Consider the following 16,319-nt stretch of genomic DNA (forward strand, 5'->3'; position numbering starts at 1 on the left):
ACACTGCAGGAGAAATCACTATCTTCACATTTCAATTTTCTCCCTTGTAAAGTGAGCTTCACTCGAGACTGCTGGTGGCCGTCAGAGTGGGAGAAAACAGCCATTGTCTCCAAAGAAGAACATTACTGTAAGGCTACATTTTTTTTTTTTTTTTTAAAGAAAGGTGATCAAAAGCCGAGGGCTGTTTCATGACAGTGGTGGTATCACATTAGGAAATCCTGGATGGGCCTCTGTTCATATGGATCCAGTTATCCCTTTCTTCTATCCACTGGGACCCTACCTGGCCCTTCCAGTCCCCTTCCTCAGGAGGTTAATTCACATTCATTACTCAGGACAATGTGCAAGACCTTACTCAGGCACTTCACCTCTCTGTGCCTCAGTCTCTATATTTAAGAAGTGGAGCCAATAATAGGAACGACCTTAACAGGCTGTTGAGTAAGTGGGGGGAAAGGAGATGTGTAAAGAAGGGCTTTGCTAGTGTTGTCACACAGGGTGCTCTTGAGTGCCTGAAATTCTTACAAGCATGAAAGATACCCTACAGAGGAGCAAGCAGGCTTGCTCAGGACCACACAGCTGGTAAAGGCCGACCTGGGACTGAAGCCTGAGGTTTACCACTGAGTCACCCACCTGCTCCCCCCTGCTGCATTTCTATGGCCTTAGGGTCCGTGCCACTCATCCTGGCCCTTGCTCACATGTCTTGGGCCCCTTGGCGTTGGGTTATTCACCATCTCAGCATAAAGCTTCTTGAAGGCAAGGTCTGTCTTACACTTTAAATTTCCTTGCCCTGTTAGTGGGGATTGAACTCAGGGGAGCTTTACCACTGAGCTAAATTCCCAGCTCTTTTAATTTTTTGAGACAGGGTCTCACTAAACTGCAGAGGCTCTGGCCCTGAATGTGCAATCTGCCTGCCTCAGGCTCCCGAGTTTCTGGAATTACAGGTGTGCACCACCATACCTGGCTTCATATTTTAATTTTTTTAAAAAAATCATTTTATTATCTTGAGGCAGATAATAAATACTTGTTAACTGAGTTAGGCAGAAAGTGTACAGGATACAGACTTAGCAATGTCTATAACATGCGCTAATGGGGTCAGCAAGTGGAGAAGAAATGTTGTGCAGAGAAAAGATTTTGTCCCCCACACCAGGAATGCCATAAGCTCTAGGATAATTAAGTCCTCAACACTGAGCCCAGGGGAATTCATGTCTAGCCGGGGGTGGGGAAGGCACCTGGATGTCCCTGGAGCGCTCATAGGCCTGGTAGGCCACCTTCTCCTCAGCGCTGGCCAACTCCTGCTTCAGGTTGGCCGTCTCATGCTGGTGCAGGTCCGTCAGGTCATGCAGCTGGTCTTCCAGGCGCTCGTACCTTGACAGAGAGGGGAACCCATTCTGAGCGAGGCATTTCACAGGTCTCCTAGCAGCACATTCTAGAATGACGTCCTTTCAATCTTACTGCTGCCAGGGCCCCTTGGCTTGTTTCCACCCCTTGGCAGACCATTTTTCCAAAAATTGTAAATATAGTTGTAGGATAGCCCTGAATTCCAGCTCTGGAAAGAACTGGTCTCTGGGGTCTTAATGTGGTCTTCACCTTCGAGGTTTCACCCAATCCCAAATCTGGCTTCTCCACCCATGTCACACTAGCACCTGAACTGGTGGCAGGGACAACAGAACTCATGGGCCCACACATTCACCAGGGCTGTGCAGGACCCTGCCCAAGGCAAGGACCCAGCACATTTGCAGTGGCTTCTCTGTCTTCTGGCCCCACAGTACCTGAGGGTTTATGGCCAGAGCTCACAAGGAAAGAGAGGCCATTACTATCGGCCTCTACTCTGCAGCTAACTTCATCCCGCCCAGAGTATATACTCATATGGATACGCTTTGTGGCTCTTGGAACTTAAATGTCAATAAAAAAAATTAAACCTATCACAAAGTACAGATTGGCTTATCAGGTGTCATTTACCAAAAGTCCAAATCTAAAGTAAGAGGACCACCAAGATTCCTGTTCCCATGCTCCGCCCTGTGCAGAGAGGACTTGTCTGTAGTTTGAAACCTTATGTCTGCTTTAAACAGGATGCACTGTTTGGGGAAGATGACTTAGCTTGGGATGACTGTGATCAATGCCAGTTCTAGACGTTTATGTGGGTCACCTGAGAGAAGAGTTTTTTTAAAAGGAGACAAAAAAGTATGATTCAGATTTAACGATTTTCCTGGTATGGCTATACAGGTGCCAAATGTTGCAATTATTGTAAATAATCCTTTTAAAGGTCTCTTAAGTAATACACAAAGTGATTATATCATAGGTACCACAAACTTTTTTTTTTTTTTTTGGACACCAGGGATTGAAACCAGGGGTGCTTAATCATTAAGCCACATCCCCAACCCATTTTATTTTTATTTTGAGACAGGATCTTGCTAAGTTGCCCAGAGCCTTGCTAAGTTGCTGAGGCTATCCTCGAACTTGTGATCCTCTTGCCTCAGCCTCCTGAGTTGCTGGGGTTACAGGAGTTCACCACTTGTGCCCAGCTTACGATTATTTTTGAAAACTCTTTATTTATGGTGAAAAAAATTTAATGAATAAAATACAGCACATAAAAATACATGAAGACTTCAAGACCAACATACCAAATAAAACCCATCTTGTTGTACAATGATTAATTTTTCTATGACTGTTATAATAGAGGAAAATCAAATATATAACTCTGAATTAGTGCTAATAAAACTATAACAGAAGCCTTCTGAATAAGTATCTTAATAGGCGCATGAGTCAGACTGTATAGTGATATTTTAAGAGACCCACGCATATAATGACTTTCTCCAATTGTTACAAATCATGAAAATTGGAATTATGAAAGATGGAAAGAACTATTGATCCCTAAATGCCTTTTGATCTATATCCATATTTATTGAAAACACGTCACTTTCAAGTAGACAAACTTTGCAGTTAGTAAATGCACTTCCAAAGAATTCCAGCAGAATGCTTTGACATACCTGTACCTTTCCTCTTGCAGGGTCTGAGAAATGAAACCATATTCCCTCTTAAACTGCACCTTCAGTGCCTCGATGTCCTCTGCCAGCTGGGCCTGGGTGTCCTTGATCTCCCTCAGCTCCTCCAGGATCATGCTGAGCTTGCCCTGGCTGTCCAGCGTGCCAGCCCCACCAGCCCCGAAGGACTGGTTCCCATTGCTGTCAGCCGAACCTGACGTGCCGCTCGAACACTCGTCATCGCTGCCGTATTTGGACTTGTTCACGATGGTAGCGCTGCCCCCGTAGACCCTTGCACTGGCCTCAGGCCTAAACTCATCTAAGGAATTTTTTAAGTGCGCGATGTTGTCAGCGCTGCCAAACTTATTTCGGATCAAGTTGGCAAACTCTCTGGACTTATTGAAAACGAACACAGGTGGAGTGAGGGATACCCCTGGCATGCCCGACTTACTGCTCTCCATGCCATGGGGGGCAGTTCGAGACTTCACGTGGGCATCTTTCAGAGAGTGATGTATGTCCTTCAGGTTGTCTTTGGAAATGTCCTTTGAGCCTCTGGAGGCTCCATTCTGTTCGATCTCTCGGAGCTTTCTGTGATACTGCTCTAACTTCTTCTGCAGCTGTGCGATGGAGTGAGCTGACTTCTGGTTCTTCTTCTCAAAGACCTGCTTGATGCGCCCCGCCTGCTGCTTGTCGGCGCTGCTGACTAGCTTCAAATACTCTGCGACATTCCCATCACGGGATGTTTGCTCAATTTTGATCTGTTCTGTTACCTTCAGAATTTTCTGCCTCAGGTTGTCTGCACTGAGTTTGACCTTGTGGAAGTCCAGGATGCCATCTGGGACGTCAAAGTTGAGGTTGGTGTCCGACCCCCCACGGCGTATGTTCAGGGGCAGGCTTAAGGTATTCATGTCATGACGTTCTACCTGAAAGAGACGGAGGCAAAGCATTTTAAACTTTGATGTCAAGGAGGCAGTTACTGTGACGGGATCTGTGCACACACGGCAAACATACTTTAAGTTCCAGATTTTTCAAAGTGCAGTTTTTATGGGATCAACACTCTGTACCGTCCAAGTTGAAGGCAGGACAGCCCAACTCTTTCCGACACCCCACGTATACTAACTAGACACGAGAATCGTGTCTGCAGGGCATCTCATTTGCTGTCAGAAAACGCAGAATGGAATAAGGTCTCCAGTCTGTCCTGGTTTCCAGGTGACTGGGAGGCCTGTCGTGCCCTGCCTCCATTATGGGAAACGCATCTAATTTAGAAATTACTTGTTGGCCAAGAGAAGGAAGAAGGAAAAAAGGAAGTAAAGATCCCGAAGGTACATCCATCAGCAAAAGGAAATTATTTTTTTTTAATAAATAGATGTGATTGGAAAACACAATGCAAGGTAAACTTTAGTCACCGAGTAACACAGCAGAATCTAGAAACAGAAACAAGTAACTCCAAACCATAATCAGTGATTTTCTTTTTTTTTAAAAGAAATAATGTCAACCCAAAGACCACACAAAATAGCTTTCTCACTCACAGGCCACGGAGGAAAAAGAACTGCAAAGAGCCCTGAGCACCCTCAAGGGGAGCAGGAGCCTACAAGGGAAAGATCGTGCCAAGTGACGTGGGTGTTTCAACAGACGTCACCTTGTTGGAACCGCATTCCTGTGCTAGGCCAAGGACGGCTAAATCCATACATGTGTAGAAACTGAGGGTTCCAAGAGTCAGGATTTGAATCCAAATCGCCTAACCCGAGTCTTCTCACCAGTGAACGCACCCTACTCTGACTGTCCTCAGGATGAACACTAGGTCTCTGCAGAGTTTAAGCACCATCTCCAAACAACAGCTCAGAAGATCTAAACTAAGCATCTCAGTTGTCAAGTTGACAATCCTTTGGTTAGAATAATGCCATGATACAGGGTCTTAAGAGAAACCCAATGGAAGACAAAGGAATATTTTCTTAAATTTTTTTTTTAGTTGTAGATGAACACAAAACCTTTATTTTATTTGTTTTATTTTTATGTGTTGCTGGGGATTGAACTCAGTGCCTCACACATAGTGCTCTACCACTGAGCCACAAGCCTAGCCCAGACAAAGCAATACTAAGCACAAGTTACTTTTTTTTTTTTTTTTTTTAAGGGACTAACAGACTGAGCAGCAAAAACTTAGCAAGGAATTAACTCAATAGACCTCAGAGTGCTTAGAACGAGCCCAATGTGGATACAGACCATTTTTAACAATGATACACACTACGTGATATATCCTGTCCAGTGCTTTGTCCCTCAGAAGGCGCCCAACAGTACAGCAGGATACAATCCCAAGCCAGCGGGTCAGGCCTCCTCCATAACTTAAAAAGCTTGTTAATGTCATTTCTTGGCTTCTCTTCCCATGTTCAATTTGCATAAATGACACTGGTTGCTTTATTTGTCAAAAGCACATCGTGCAGGAAAGGTGAAAGGAAATAAAAGCCAAATTGCTGTAAGCCTAGAAAACAGGATGTATGAAAAAAGTACAGAGGAACTGTGACTTCAAATAGTCAAGGCATGGGTGAGTGTTGGGGACAAAAAGGGTGATCTTCAAGTCCTAGAGGGGGGACCACAGGAAGCTCAAGGAGGCTGTGGACCTGTGGCTCATTAGTGGACCCAAACAGAAATGGGTCTAAACAATACAACCAAAGAAAGCAGAAAACACAAAAAATGTTCATTTGGAGCAGACGTGGTAATTAACAGAAATAGTACCGTCAGTGAACCTAGAAGTTTGATTTTACTAGAGATACCAGTTCTGATCATGCTGCTGCTTAGAAACCCTGGCTCCCTAATGCCTCTCAAATGAAATAATACAACCTGGCCACCGTGTAGCTCCAACAACTTTCAGGCCTCACTTGTTTCTGAAGGATGCCAACCAAACCACCCAAAGTTCCCAGAATGAGTGAGACTTCCTGGTGCGTACCTTCGCATTGCCGGCCACTCATCTACTACTACTACTACTATTTTTTTTTTTTTTTGTGAATGTACCAGGAATTGAACCCAGGGGTGCTCAACCACTGAGCCACACTACCAGCCCTTTTTATTTTGAGACAAGGCCTCACTAAGTTGCCGGGGTTGGCTGTGAACTGTGATCCTCCTGCGCCTCTGGGATTACAGGTGTGCACCACCGCACCCAGCCATCTATTGCTTCTTATCAACCCCTACACATTCTTTTAATTTCAAATGCCCCTTCTTCCAAGAAGCCTTTTCCAATCCCAGAAAACCTGTTTCTCCTTTCTGAGCTCCTCCTGCAGTCCTGGGCTCATCCTGAAGCACCTCTCACCTTCCTCTTATCCCTCATCTGTACTTTAACCCCCAGCAGACTGCAAGGGAGTGACCCAGGAGAGAGGGCCTCAGAGCTGCACCCAGCCTGTGGCCGGCACTTCCCTCATCCACAGGAGGCTGTCAATAAATGTTTCAAGAGCTATAGTGATATCATTCTTTACTCCAAGGGGGTCTACACTTGTTGTTGTCAGCTTTTTTGCTGCTGTGACTAAAAGACCTGACCAGAATAATTGTGAAGTAGGAAAAAAGTTATTTAGGAGCTCACAGGTTTTCAGAGGTCTCAAGTTCATAGACGTCTGGCTTCATTCCTCAGGGCTCGAGATGAGGCTGAACATCACACTGGAAGAATGTGGCAGAGGGATCCAGCTCACATGATGATCAGGAAGCAGAAAGAAAGACTCCACTTGCCAGATACAAAACATATACTCCACAGGCACGACCCCCAAATGACACCTCCTCCGGCAACACCTACCTTCAGTTACTACTCAGTGAATCCCATCAGGGAGTCAACTCAATGGTGGGGCTAAGGCTCTGACAGCCCAATCATTTCTCCTCTGACCCTTCTTGCAGTCTCACACATGAGCTTTTTGGTGAGCACCTCATGTTCAAACCTTAACAACACTGAAGTTATTTAAGACGCATGTTCACAGAATAAAAATACAAGTTCTGCCCAGGTAGCCCTGACAATTCCAGGTGGAGATTTCTCCCCAATACCCAGATAATGCATTCTGCACCATTTCAAATTGATTCAACTAGAGATTTTTTCCCCCAAATATTAATGTGCAGCAAGCTATCAGAACATGAATAAGGACCTTAAACTTTAACTCAAGTACAACTTACACTCATAAAAAAGCACATGTAAATAACGCAATGAATTTTCACAAACTGAACATACTGCGTAACTAACTGGTACCCAATTAAAGAAACAGAGCAGAAGTCCTGGGTCCCCTTCAATCACAATTGTATCACCCCCACCACCGGGGCAACCATGATCCCGACCTTAAGAGGTGTACATTAGTTTGCTTGTTACACACATACTCGTATGCTCAACATTCTAAGTTCCATGAGAACTCATTCTTGCCCTCTTGGAGCTCATAGATCAGATCAGATTAAGTTGTAAATAATTTTTGAAAAACCTGTTTGACATTCTCTTTTGGTACTAGGAATTGAACTCCAGGGTGCTCTATCACTTGAGTTACATACTCAGCCCTTTTTAAGACATTTTTTACTTTGAGATAAAATCTTACCAATTTGCTGAGGCTGACCTTGAACTTTGTGATCCTCCTGCCTCAAGCCTCTCCAGTCGCTGGTATTTATGAGTGTGTATCACCGTGCCTGGCACCCTGACATTCTCTACTGAGAAATTCTCTTCCCCGTTTGGAGATATAAAGGTTTACACACGTTACCTTACCAAACTGGGCAGTAAGTCACCACCTGCTCTTCCTCCTTTAATTCCCTGCTGGGCTGGTCAGCCAACTGGGTGGTCTCCATGCAATGAGCCTGGTTCTCTTACATGCTGTGGTCTGGCCAGCTCCTATACACACCAGGGCTTATGCAGAAGTCCGGCTGACTTTTGCCTTACTTCAAAGTCCTAACAATGCCTGGCATGTCCTCAAGAGACAGATTGGGGGAAGCAACAACATTTAAAGTCCAAATCATCAATCTTACTGCTTGTCAGCAAGTCTCAGTTAAAAATGTTCGATGTGGGTATAAAGGTAGAACTATTTAGGAGCTGTACCTTTCAGCCTTTTATAGCTCGAGCACTGCATGGATAATTGAGGGCCAGCCATAAACATTACTGTTCAATGCTCATAAATTCCTTGAGCACAAACTGAAACTAGCGTATGTGCTTGGAAAAGCTGTGAGTTCTGCACGCTTCACCTAACCTGGGCTTGGCACTGGCTCCACACCGTGTACCTGGGCTTCTGGGTCAGGACATGGGGAAGAAGAACAAAGGTTCCCAGATCACCTGGCATCAGCATGCTTGTGGACTATGTGGATCAGGAGACGTGGGTTCGTTTTGGCAAGGACACTTACCAGCTATGTGTTCTTGGGTAAATCAAGTCATGTCAGTGGGCTTCTACTCCCTAATCCATAGAATAAGGAGACAGAACCAAACAAGTCAGCGTTAATACTTGTATAATTCTAGGAAATGTTAATTTACGCTGTTTTACTATGTGACAAACTGCAACATAGTCAAGATCGCCCGCAATATAATCAAGACAGACTGCTTTGGTTTTCATTTTGCCACTACCTTTATGGGCTGTGTGACCTTGCAAAAATGACTTAACCTCTTTTTGCCTGAGTTTCTTCTTCTAAAGTTGGACATAATGATTTCTCAAAAAGAAACTGTGAGGAATAAATGAGATAATGCATGTAAAGTGCTTAAAGACCTCCCAGCATGTAGAATGATTTTAACATTTTTTGACAATGATTTTGCTATTTTTATCCAGATTTCATTTTAAAATGTGCCTGTATGTGAAATCTTAAAGGGAAACACGCTTCGAAGTGTTAACAATGGTTACTTTTGCACCGTGGGTTACAAGGTGTCATCTTTTTTTTTTTTTTTTCCCAATATGCCTTTGTATTTTCCAATTTTTAAACATAAAATGTATTACTGCTTTGGCAGAAAAGATGTTTTAAAAAAATGACAGCTAGCCTCTTTCAGCCCTCCCAGAGCTCCTGGTGTTATTACCTTGGATGAAAGGCAGACCACAGCACACCGGGGGGAAACACCATTGCTACTTGTAATTTCCTTCCGGCAGCAAAGACACTTCGACTGTCACTCAATGTTCTAGAACAAAGGCTGAGGAAGCCTACGTCCTGGACAGACACCAAGAGCTGACCCTGAGTCATCCAGCCACAATCCCAGCTCCTGTGCCACCCCATGTCAGCTTCCCTCCCACCGGGGAGACAGCACAACTCAGTCAGGTGCTGCCTGGAGCACACTGCTCAGGCTTCCAAAGGGGGCGTCTCCCGTCTCCCCTCACACTCCGCACTCACCCCCACAGCCCCAGGGGGAACTCCACCATCAGGGATGCATGACCAGTGCAAACACACCACCCACAGCCCGAAGGGATGAACTGGAAGGGAGAAGTGGGGTTCCTGGGGACCCTTGCTATGGTGTGGATGTGGTTCGTCTCCCTCATGTGCATGTCTAGAAGCCTGGTCTCCACTATGGCAGCGTGAGGTGACAGAACCTTAAGAGGTGGGACCTTGTGGAAGTGATGAGGTCATCGGGGCTCTGCCATAGTGGACGCCTGAATGCTGCTCTCACAGCAGTGCACGGCTTCCCCAAGGGCCGGTTGTTACCTCATACCCTTGGATCCTTCTACACACGACAAGTTCCCTTTCAGCTTCTCTGTAATGTTGTGGTGCAGGCAGGAGCCTCACCAGGATGCTGAGGCCATGCTTTTTGGACCCTCCAGCCCCCAGAATTATTAAATAAACCCCTTTATAAGTTACCCAGCCTCAGGTGTTTTGTTATAGCAACAGAAATTGATAAAGACAGGGCTGGGGTTGTGGCTCAGTGGCAGAACACTTGCCTAGCACAGGTGAGGCACTGGGTTCAATCCTCAGCACCACATAAAAATAAATAAAATAAAAGTATAAGTAAACAAGAAATTAAAAGAAATAAAGATAAGACAGTCCTGAATGACATGGACTGAGGCAGGGGTCCTCTGAGGTTCTGAGGGGCACAGGCAGCAAGAACATGTACAGGCACAGAAAGGTCAGAATGATGGAAGGTGACAACTGCCTGCTTAGTCCCAAGGCCATGTGATAAACCTCTGCCACTATGGCAGAGCCCCGATGACCTCATCACTTCCCGAGGCCCCAACTCTTAAGAAGGCTGAGCTTAGACATGTAAGGAAGGGTGAGGTCCTTCAAATGGCTCCGGTTCCAGGGCCACGGTGCTCCAGAGCACTAGCAGGTGCAGATTTATACACAGCCCATGAGGAGCTCCACAACCAGTATATAAAGGCTTTTACAACTCTCTGTGACCTAGGTGTCCTCATCACTATCTCATTTCAGCTGAACTTTGCTTCAGGGCTAGAGCCAAGGCTGTTCCTACAGCTGCCAGTGCCTTTTTTTTTTTTTTTAAGGTCTATTTCTTGCTTGTGCCAACAAATGTGTGCTCGGCTGCAGGACCCAGGCTGCGCTGGAGTTTCTGATGCTGGAGGTGAATCAATCACAGGATCCTAAGACTCTACTACTCAAAGACACGCACCTGTGACTTCCTCCACACTATGCTACCCACTAACTCCCAGGGCAGTACACAGGATAGAACAGCCTAGCTCCACGCCCAGGAGTGAAAGGTCACAGTAGTGATAAGCGCAACATCTTACTATAAGATTAAGCACTCTCCGAGGCAGGTTCTGCTATTTTACAAACAAGGAACTTAGGAACAGAGAAGTTAAGTAAGTGGCGGGGTGGGGGCGCAGAGCTAGTCAATGGCACAGCAGGATGGAGATGCAGGCCATCTGTCTCCAGAGCCTCCCTGACAACGGAGTGCTTTTATGATGAATCGGACACTACGACCAAGATTGTGGATGTGTTCATACTTTCTTCACATCTGTGTTCTGAGAACACAGAGGCTTGAAAAGAATGTATGTTTCTTGAAGTCCATAGACAATACACAGTTCAGCTGGAGCTCGACTGAGATTTATGACACATAAGACTGACCATGTGAAAGCCCACTCTGCAGTGTCCCCAGCATGACTGCCCAGGCTTGTGTGGACATGCTGGGCCTAAGTCCAGCACTCTGTGGACCAGGTGTCACCATCTCTGCAACGTCCCCTGCACAGCCTATGACTGCTTCCAGAAGCTGCCCCCATCTCGGGCTTGACGGAGTCCGGATAGCCTACTCTTCTTGATCCATAGTCTCAAACACTGATTTAGGCCAAATGACTATAAGGATAAAAAGCTTACAGCTTTTATTGGAACAGTGCCCAGGTATTTATAACTGCTCTGAGAATGAGATAGAAGCAAAAGGTAAAAACAAGAGAAAGGACCCAGGGAGGAAGCAAGCCATGTCTAAGGACCTATTGAGTAAGACCTGCGTGTGCCTGGAGGGAGGGCAAGGCACTCCCCCTGCGCTGAGGGAAGGGGTGCTGCTCAGCACGGCCCTACAGGGGTCCTCCGTGTGGCTACAGGACAGCAGCTTCCTACTAATTCTCTACTGGTATCATACACAGAACTCTGAAACAGCTTCCTTCTTGCTCCCCTGTGGACATATCCAGCCAGGCAGTGAACACCTGGTTTTCCTGTTACCTTGGTCTGGAGCTAACCTGTACCGAAATAACTCTGAAGGCTCACCAAGCCGCCTCTCTCATCATCTTCTGATAGAGAAGCGTCTGTGCGTTCCCATGGACACCTGCTCAGACTCCCCAGTTGCTACATTCTTTGGAAGAAGAAAACCAGGCCTTTCCCCCACCATGTGCTAGAAAGGAACAATTTTAGGGATCTTCACCTGGGATCCCAAAGGGCATTTTATTAGTGTCTTGGTCAAATGTTTATTCGGATTTGTTTGGGCAAGGAACCCATTTCCTTGTAGTTCAAGTCGACAGTAGCACATGCTGAGCTTTAAGTCAGTGCACTGCGTGTGGTGCGGGAACGGAGCCGTTGGTTTTACCATGAGGCTTCATTTTGTCCAGCATCCTCCCCTTCCCCTCTCAGCATCACTCACTAAGGAAACTCTGGAGCATCCCAAGGTAGAGTAATATCTGGTTCCCCTGAAATCAAGAACATCTGGAACCAGGGCGAGAGGATGTGCACCACTGACAGCCCATCCTGTCTCTAGAGATGGTGGTGTGCAAATCCACAGTGTAAAGACGACGAGGCAGGGTTTAATGGTCTCAAAAACAAATTCCTCAAGCACTCACACACACTCCATACTGTAATTACAAATAATTATCTTCTCATTAAGCCTCTATCAGGTGACACCGATAACCTACTTTGAATTGTCTGCACTGGAAAATACATATTTCTTCAAAAGAGCTTATAAGTCACACTTTGAATTAATACAAACTAATCCCTCACAAAATCAGTCTGACTCGGTAAAGACTCGCTACACATTAAGTACACACAGGATTAAATGAAAGGGGGAAAGGGCCAGATTTTAAAAGATGGTCCCTGGAAGCTCAGCAGGGGTAGGCCATGGTAAGGAAGAAAAACTGACCTCGCGCTGAGCACCAACAGCAGGTGAAGAATGGCCATGTCTCCCGGGAGGACACCCTGGAAAAATGACCCCGTGGGGCTGTCTCCAGGAACAGCTCTGGGAACTTGGGCACCTGGAACATGGGTAGTGTGGGAGAGGGACGCATCCTGCCGCCACTGGGCCCCCAGCTCTCCAGGCCTTCCTGAAGGGCGCCGGCTCCCTCCTGTGAGGACAGGGCGGGGTGAGTTCTGAAGAGGAAGCAGGAAGCCCACTTTTAGGACTAAACCCAGAACATATGTCCACTGAGGTTTCTGGCTCCTAACTCAGAAGGAAAGGGAGCCCCAGAGCCCTGGGTCCTACAGGAAAGCCTTGCAGGGGGGGCTACACCTTGCTCACCCACATTTGCTCATTCCCACTGGTTTCCGGTCAGTCAACAAGATGGAGAGGACAGCGAGGAAGGCAAGGTGGGAACACCGTGTCTGCTCCCAGAGAACCACCCTCATGTATTGAGGGAGTGGAGGTGGCTTGAAAGGGTGAGAAAAATGAGTCTCCAAGGCCCTGGGCCAGTAGGTAGAGAAAAAAGGCCAGCCCTGGGGCAGGTCTGCCTACTGCCGAGGACTGTCTGTCTCCTCCTTTTCCTCCCTTACCCCCAAACACACAGGAGGGGCACTCTTGGGAGGCACATGTGCTTAATAGAGATTCTGATGACAGATGCCCAGCACCTGTCCTGCAAGGTCTTTCAGCACCTCTGACCCCGAGGGGCTCCATGTGGGGTGCTTTGTATGCTCTCAGACACTGTTAGGTTTGGATGTGAGGTGTCCCCCCATGTTAGACAATGTAGAAATGTCCAGTTAGATTATGAGACCTGCAACCTAGTCAGTGGATCAATCCATTTGACAGATTAATAATCTGAAAAGACTACTGTGCTGGTGGTAACAGTGGGCAAGTAGGGTGTGGCTGGAAGAAGTGGCCACTGGGATGTGTTCTGCCTCATCTTGGGCCCAGAGCAGTGTAGCTGGCAGAGGTAGACTGAGACCCCTGAAGCTGAGCCCCAAATTAAAACTGTACCTCCTCTAAGTTGTTCTTGTTGGGTATTTTGGTCATAGTGATGAAGAGCTGACTGACACAGACACACACAACAGACCTGGCCATCGTGATGCTTGGAGCCTGTCTACATACAACCACCAGAGTGAGACTGGAGCAGCACACACCCTCCCATGCAGTCCCCACAGCTCCACAAGGCAGGGTCATTAGCTCTGCTTTACAGATCTGAAAGTGGGAGGCCTCAAATAATTGTGGCTATAGCCTAAAAAGAAACAAGAGCTAAGAATTATACCAAAGTTTCACCCTTAATTATATTCTGTTTGTCTAATAAGTAGCCACCCTGAATACTTCAAGAAATTTGCTATTTCTATGTTAGCTCCCAGCCCAGGCTTCCAGATCTCCTTTCCAATGTACCTTTCAAAGATTCCAAAACTGTCTTTTCCAGGATGCTTGTGCTGAGCTGGAATCCATGGCTTCCTTTGTGCTTTTTCCCAGTTTTGCATTTGCCCTGCAGAGTGCTTGTTCTATTAGGTAAGGTAAGTATTTGCATAACGTTTGCTCCCCATTACTCAGGAGCCTCTCTAAAGAGGAGAGCCTAATAAGCTACCTGTGTCCATCCCATAGGCTTTCTCAATAGGACCTCAGCGCTTGCTGAGTGAATTAGTGGTTGACAAACAGCCCACTGGGGCAGCTCCTCCTCTCTCCTGTTTACATACTCTCAGCTGTTTGCAATGAAATCAAGAATCTGCAGCTGAGGTTGTGCTCGATTGTGCTCAGTCTGCTTTTCACAGACTGGACTGTGAACTAACTAACCGTTCATGGCTTTGATTTATGTGAGAGGTCAAATATTCAGGAACTGGGATGTCCCATGGCTCTCCTAAGCTCCAAGCAGAATAAAAGTGATCAACTGCCAAATGATAAACATTAACACAACGTATAGAATATGCAGGTGTGGTCCTCATATGTGCCATTCCTTCCTCAATGGCATTTTCTTCCCAGGTTCAATAGGATCACTACCAAGAACCCAGGTGTCTGCTACTTTAAACACATTAATATGTTTTGATTCAATCCATTATTTGTGAAGGCGTAAAGAAGTCTTGTATTGAATTAACTGAAAAACTGAATTTATCTACTGTACCAGCAAGATTATCAAATGTGTTGCAACATGGATGGACCTAGAGATCTTAATATTAAATGAAATAAACCAGGCACAGAAAGATAAGTACCACATAATCGCACTTATTTGTGGAATTCTAAAAAAAAGCCGGGCTCATAGGTCTAGAGAGCACAGCAGTGGTTATCAGAGGCCAGGCAGAGGAGAGATGGTTTAACAGGTACAATGTCACAGTCAGATAGGAGGGATAAGTTCTGGTGTTCTATTACATAGAGGGCGATTACAGCTAGCAATTCTATAATTCAAAACACAAGAGTTTTTTCTTTTTCTTTTTTGGCGGTGCCAGAGATAGAACCCTGGGCCTTGTAATCACTTGCTAGGTCATCTAGAATATGGAATACATTGCATTATAACACACAGGGACTTTTTGCTTTTTGTCTGTGCTAGGGATCAAATTTCTACTACTGAGCTATATCCCCACCCCTAGAAGAGAGGATTTTGAGTGTAATTACCACAAAGAAATAAAATGATTCAGATGGTAGACAATCTAAGTACTGTGAGTTGGTCATTACACGATTTATAAATGTAGCAACATATCACACTGTAACTCCTAAAGATGCAAAATTATTATTTGTCAATAAAAAGATTCTCAAATACTTTCTTGTTCCTTAGTGAGGTGGGGTAGAAGAAACAAAAGATAGGTAAAAAGGAGACAAAAGAAAGGACTAGGAAAATCTAACTTTAATCCAACAGCCTTGAAAGTTCTGCCAACCTTTCATCCACATCAATTGTCTCTCCCAGGCCTGTCACTCCCAAATTTCTGGGAACTATGTAAATCTTAAGAGTTGCTGAAGATTCCTGTCACCACAAGTGACAATTACCCTGTACACTGTTAAACAGCCCACTAATACATGTAATTTTAGAACAGACTGGGCAAAGGAAGATACGAGATACCCTCATATCATATTTCACCAAATTTCCTTTAAAAGAAGAGCCTAAGAACACCTAAAGCATCCCTCGAGACTGGCCACATTCTCCCCTGGATGTGTTTCTGTCTTCCTAAATAAATCTGTGTCCAATGCATCCTTAAATTTTTCTGCAATGTTTGTCAAGAACCTGACTCATCCTGAGTTCCCAGGACCCTCTCTGGGAACTCTTCTTACCTCCTGCAGTGATGACATTAGGAAATCACAGTTCAATATAACATGAGCTGAAAAATACAGGTAGGTATCCCAGGGCTGGAGGTGTAGCTTTGGTAGAGTGCATGCATGCATCAGCCCTGGGTTTAATCTCCAGCACAGTTCCCCCACAACAAAACAGTTTTCTGTTATAAAGCAATGTACTCCAAATTCTAGATGAGAGCCACAGTAAGAAACACACATTTATGGTGTGTGTGTGTGTGTGTGTGTATACATATATATGTGTATGTATGTGTGTGTGTATACACACACATATGTGCACACATACACATGTAATTGAACCACGAGTTTTATAAAATAATACTTTACTATATATACATATGTGTGTCCTTTTATCTTTCAAACTAAGGTGGAAATGACTTGTTTATTAGAAAAGGACAGACCTTAAGAAAAATGACACAAGAGAAAATAGGATCTGAGCAAGATAGTTCAAATTTATTAAAAATATGGCTAGGGATGTGGCTCAGTGGTAGAACACTTGCCCAGCATGTGCAAGGCCCTGGGTTCAATCCCCAACACCACAG

The 16,319-nt window shown here is 45.4% G+C and overlaps 1 protein-coding gene across 3 annotated transcripts in view; it reads right to left on the reverse strand.

The window, feature by feature from the left end:
- Window positions 1–16,319, reverse strand: part of Tmcc3 (transmembrane and coiled-coil domain family 3) — a 69,966-nt gene that overhangs the window by 7,343 nt on the left and 46,304 nt on the right. The window contains exons 1-3 of one of the 3 annotated variants that reach the window (XM_076854956.1): window positions 12,460–12,508; window positions 2,985–3,901; window positions 1,227–1,362 (exon numbers count right to left, since the gene is read on the reverse strand). In XM_076854956.1, the coding sequence (XP_076711071.1) occupies window positions 1,227–1,362; window positions 2,985–3,886 (1,038 nt within the window). In that variant the 5' untranslated portion in view covers window positions 3,887–3,901; window positions 12,460–12,508. Of the gene's footprint in view, window positions 1–1,226; window positions 1,363–2,984; window positions 3,902–7,692; window positions 7,757–12,459; window positions 12,509–16,319 lie in introns of those variants that run through there. The other 2 variants (XM_076854958.1, XM_076854955.1) reach the window with 2 other exon arrangements.

The sequence above is a fragment of the Callospermophilus lateralis genome, chromosome 4 (genome assembly GCF_048772815.1).
Source record: "Callospermophilus lateralis isolate mCalLat2 chromosome 4, mCalLat2.hap1, whole genome shotgun sequence".
Lineage (NCBI taxonomy): Eukaryota > Metazoa > Chordata > Mammalia > Rodentia > Sciuridae > Callospermophilus > Callospermophilus lateralis.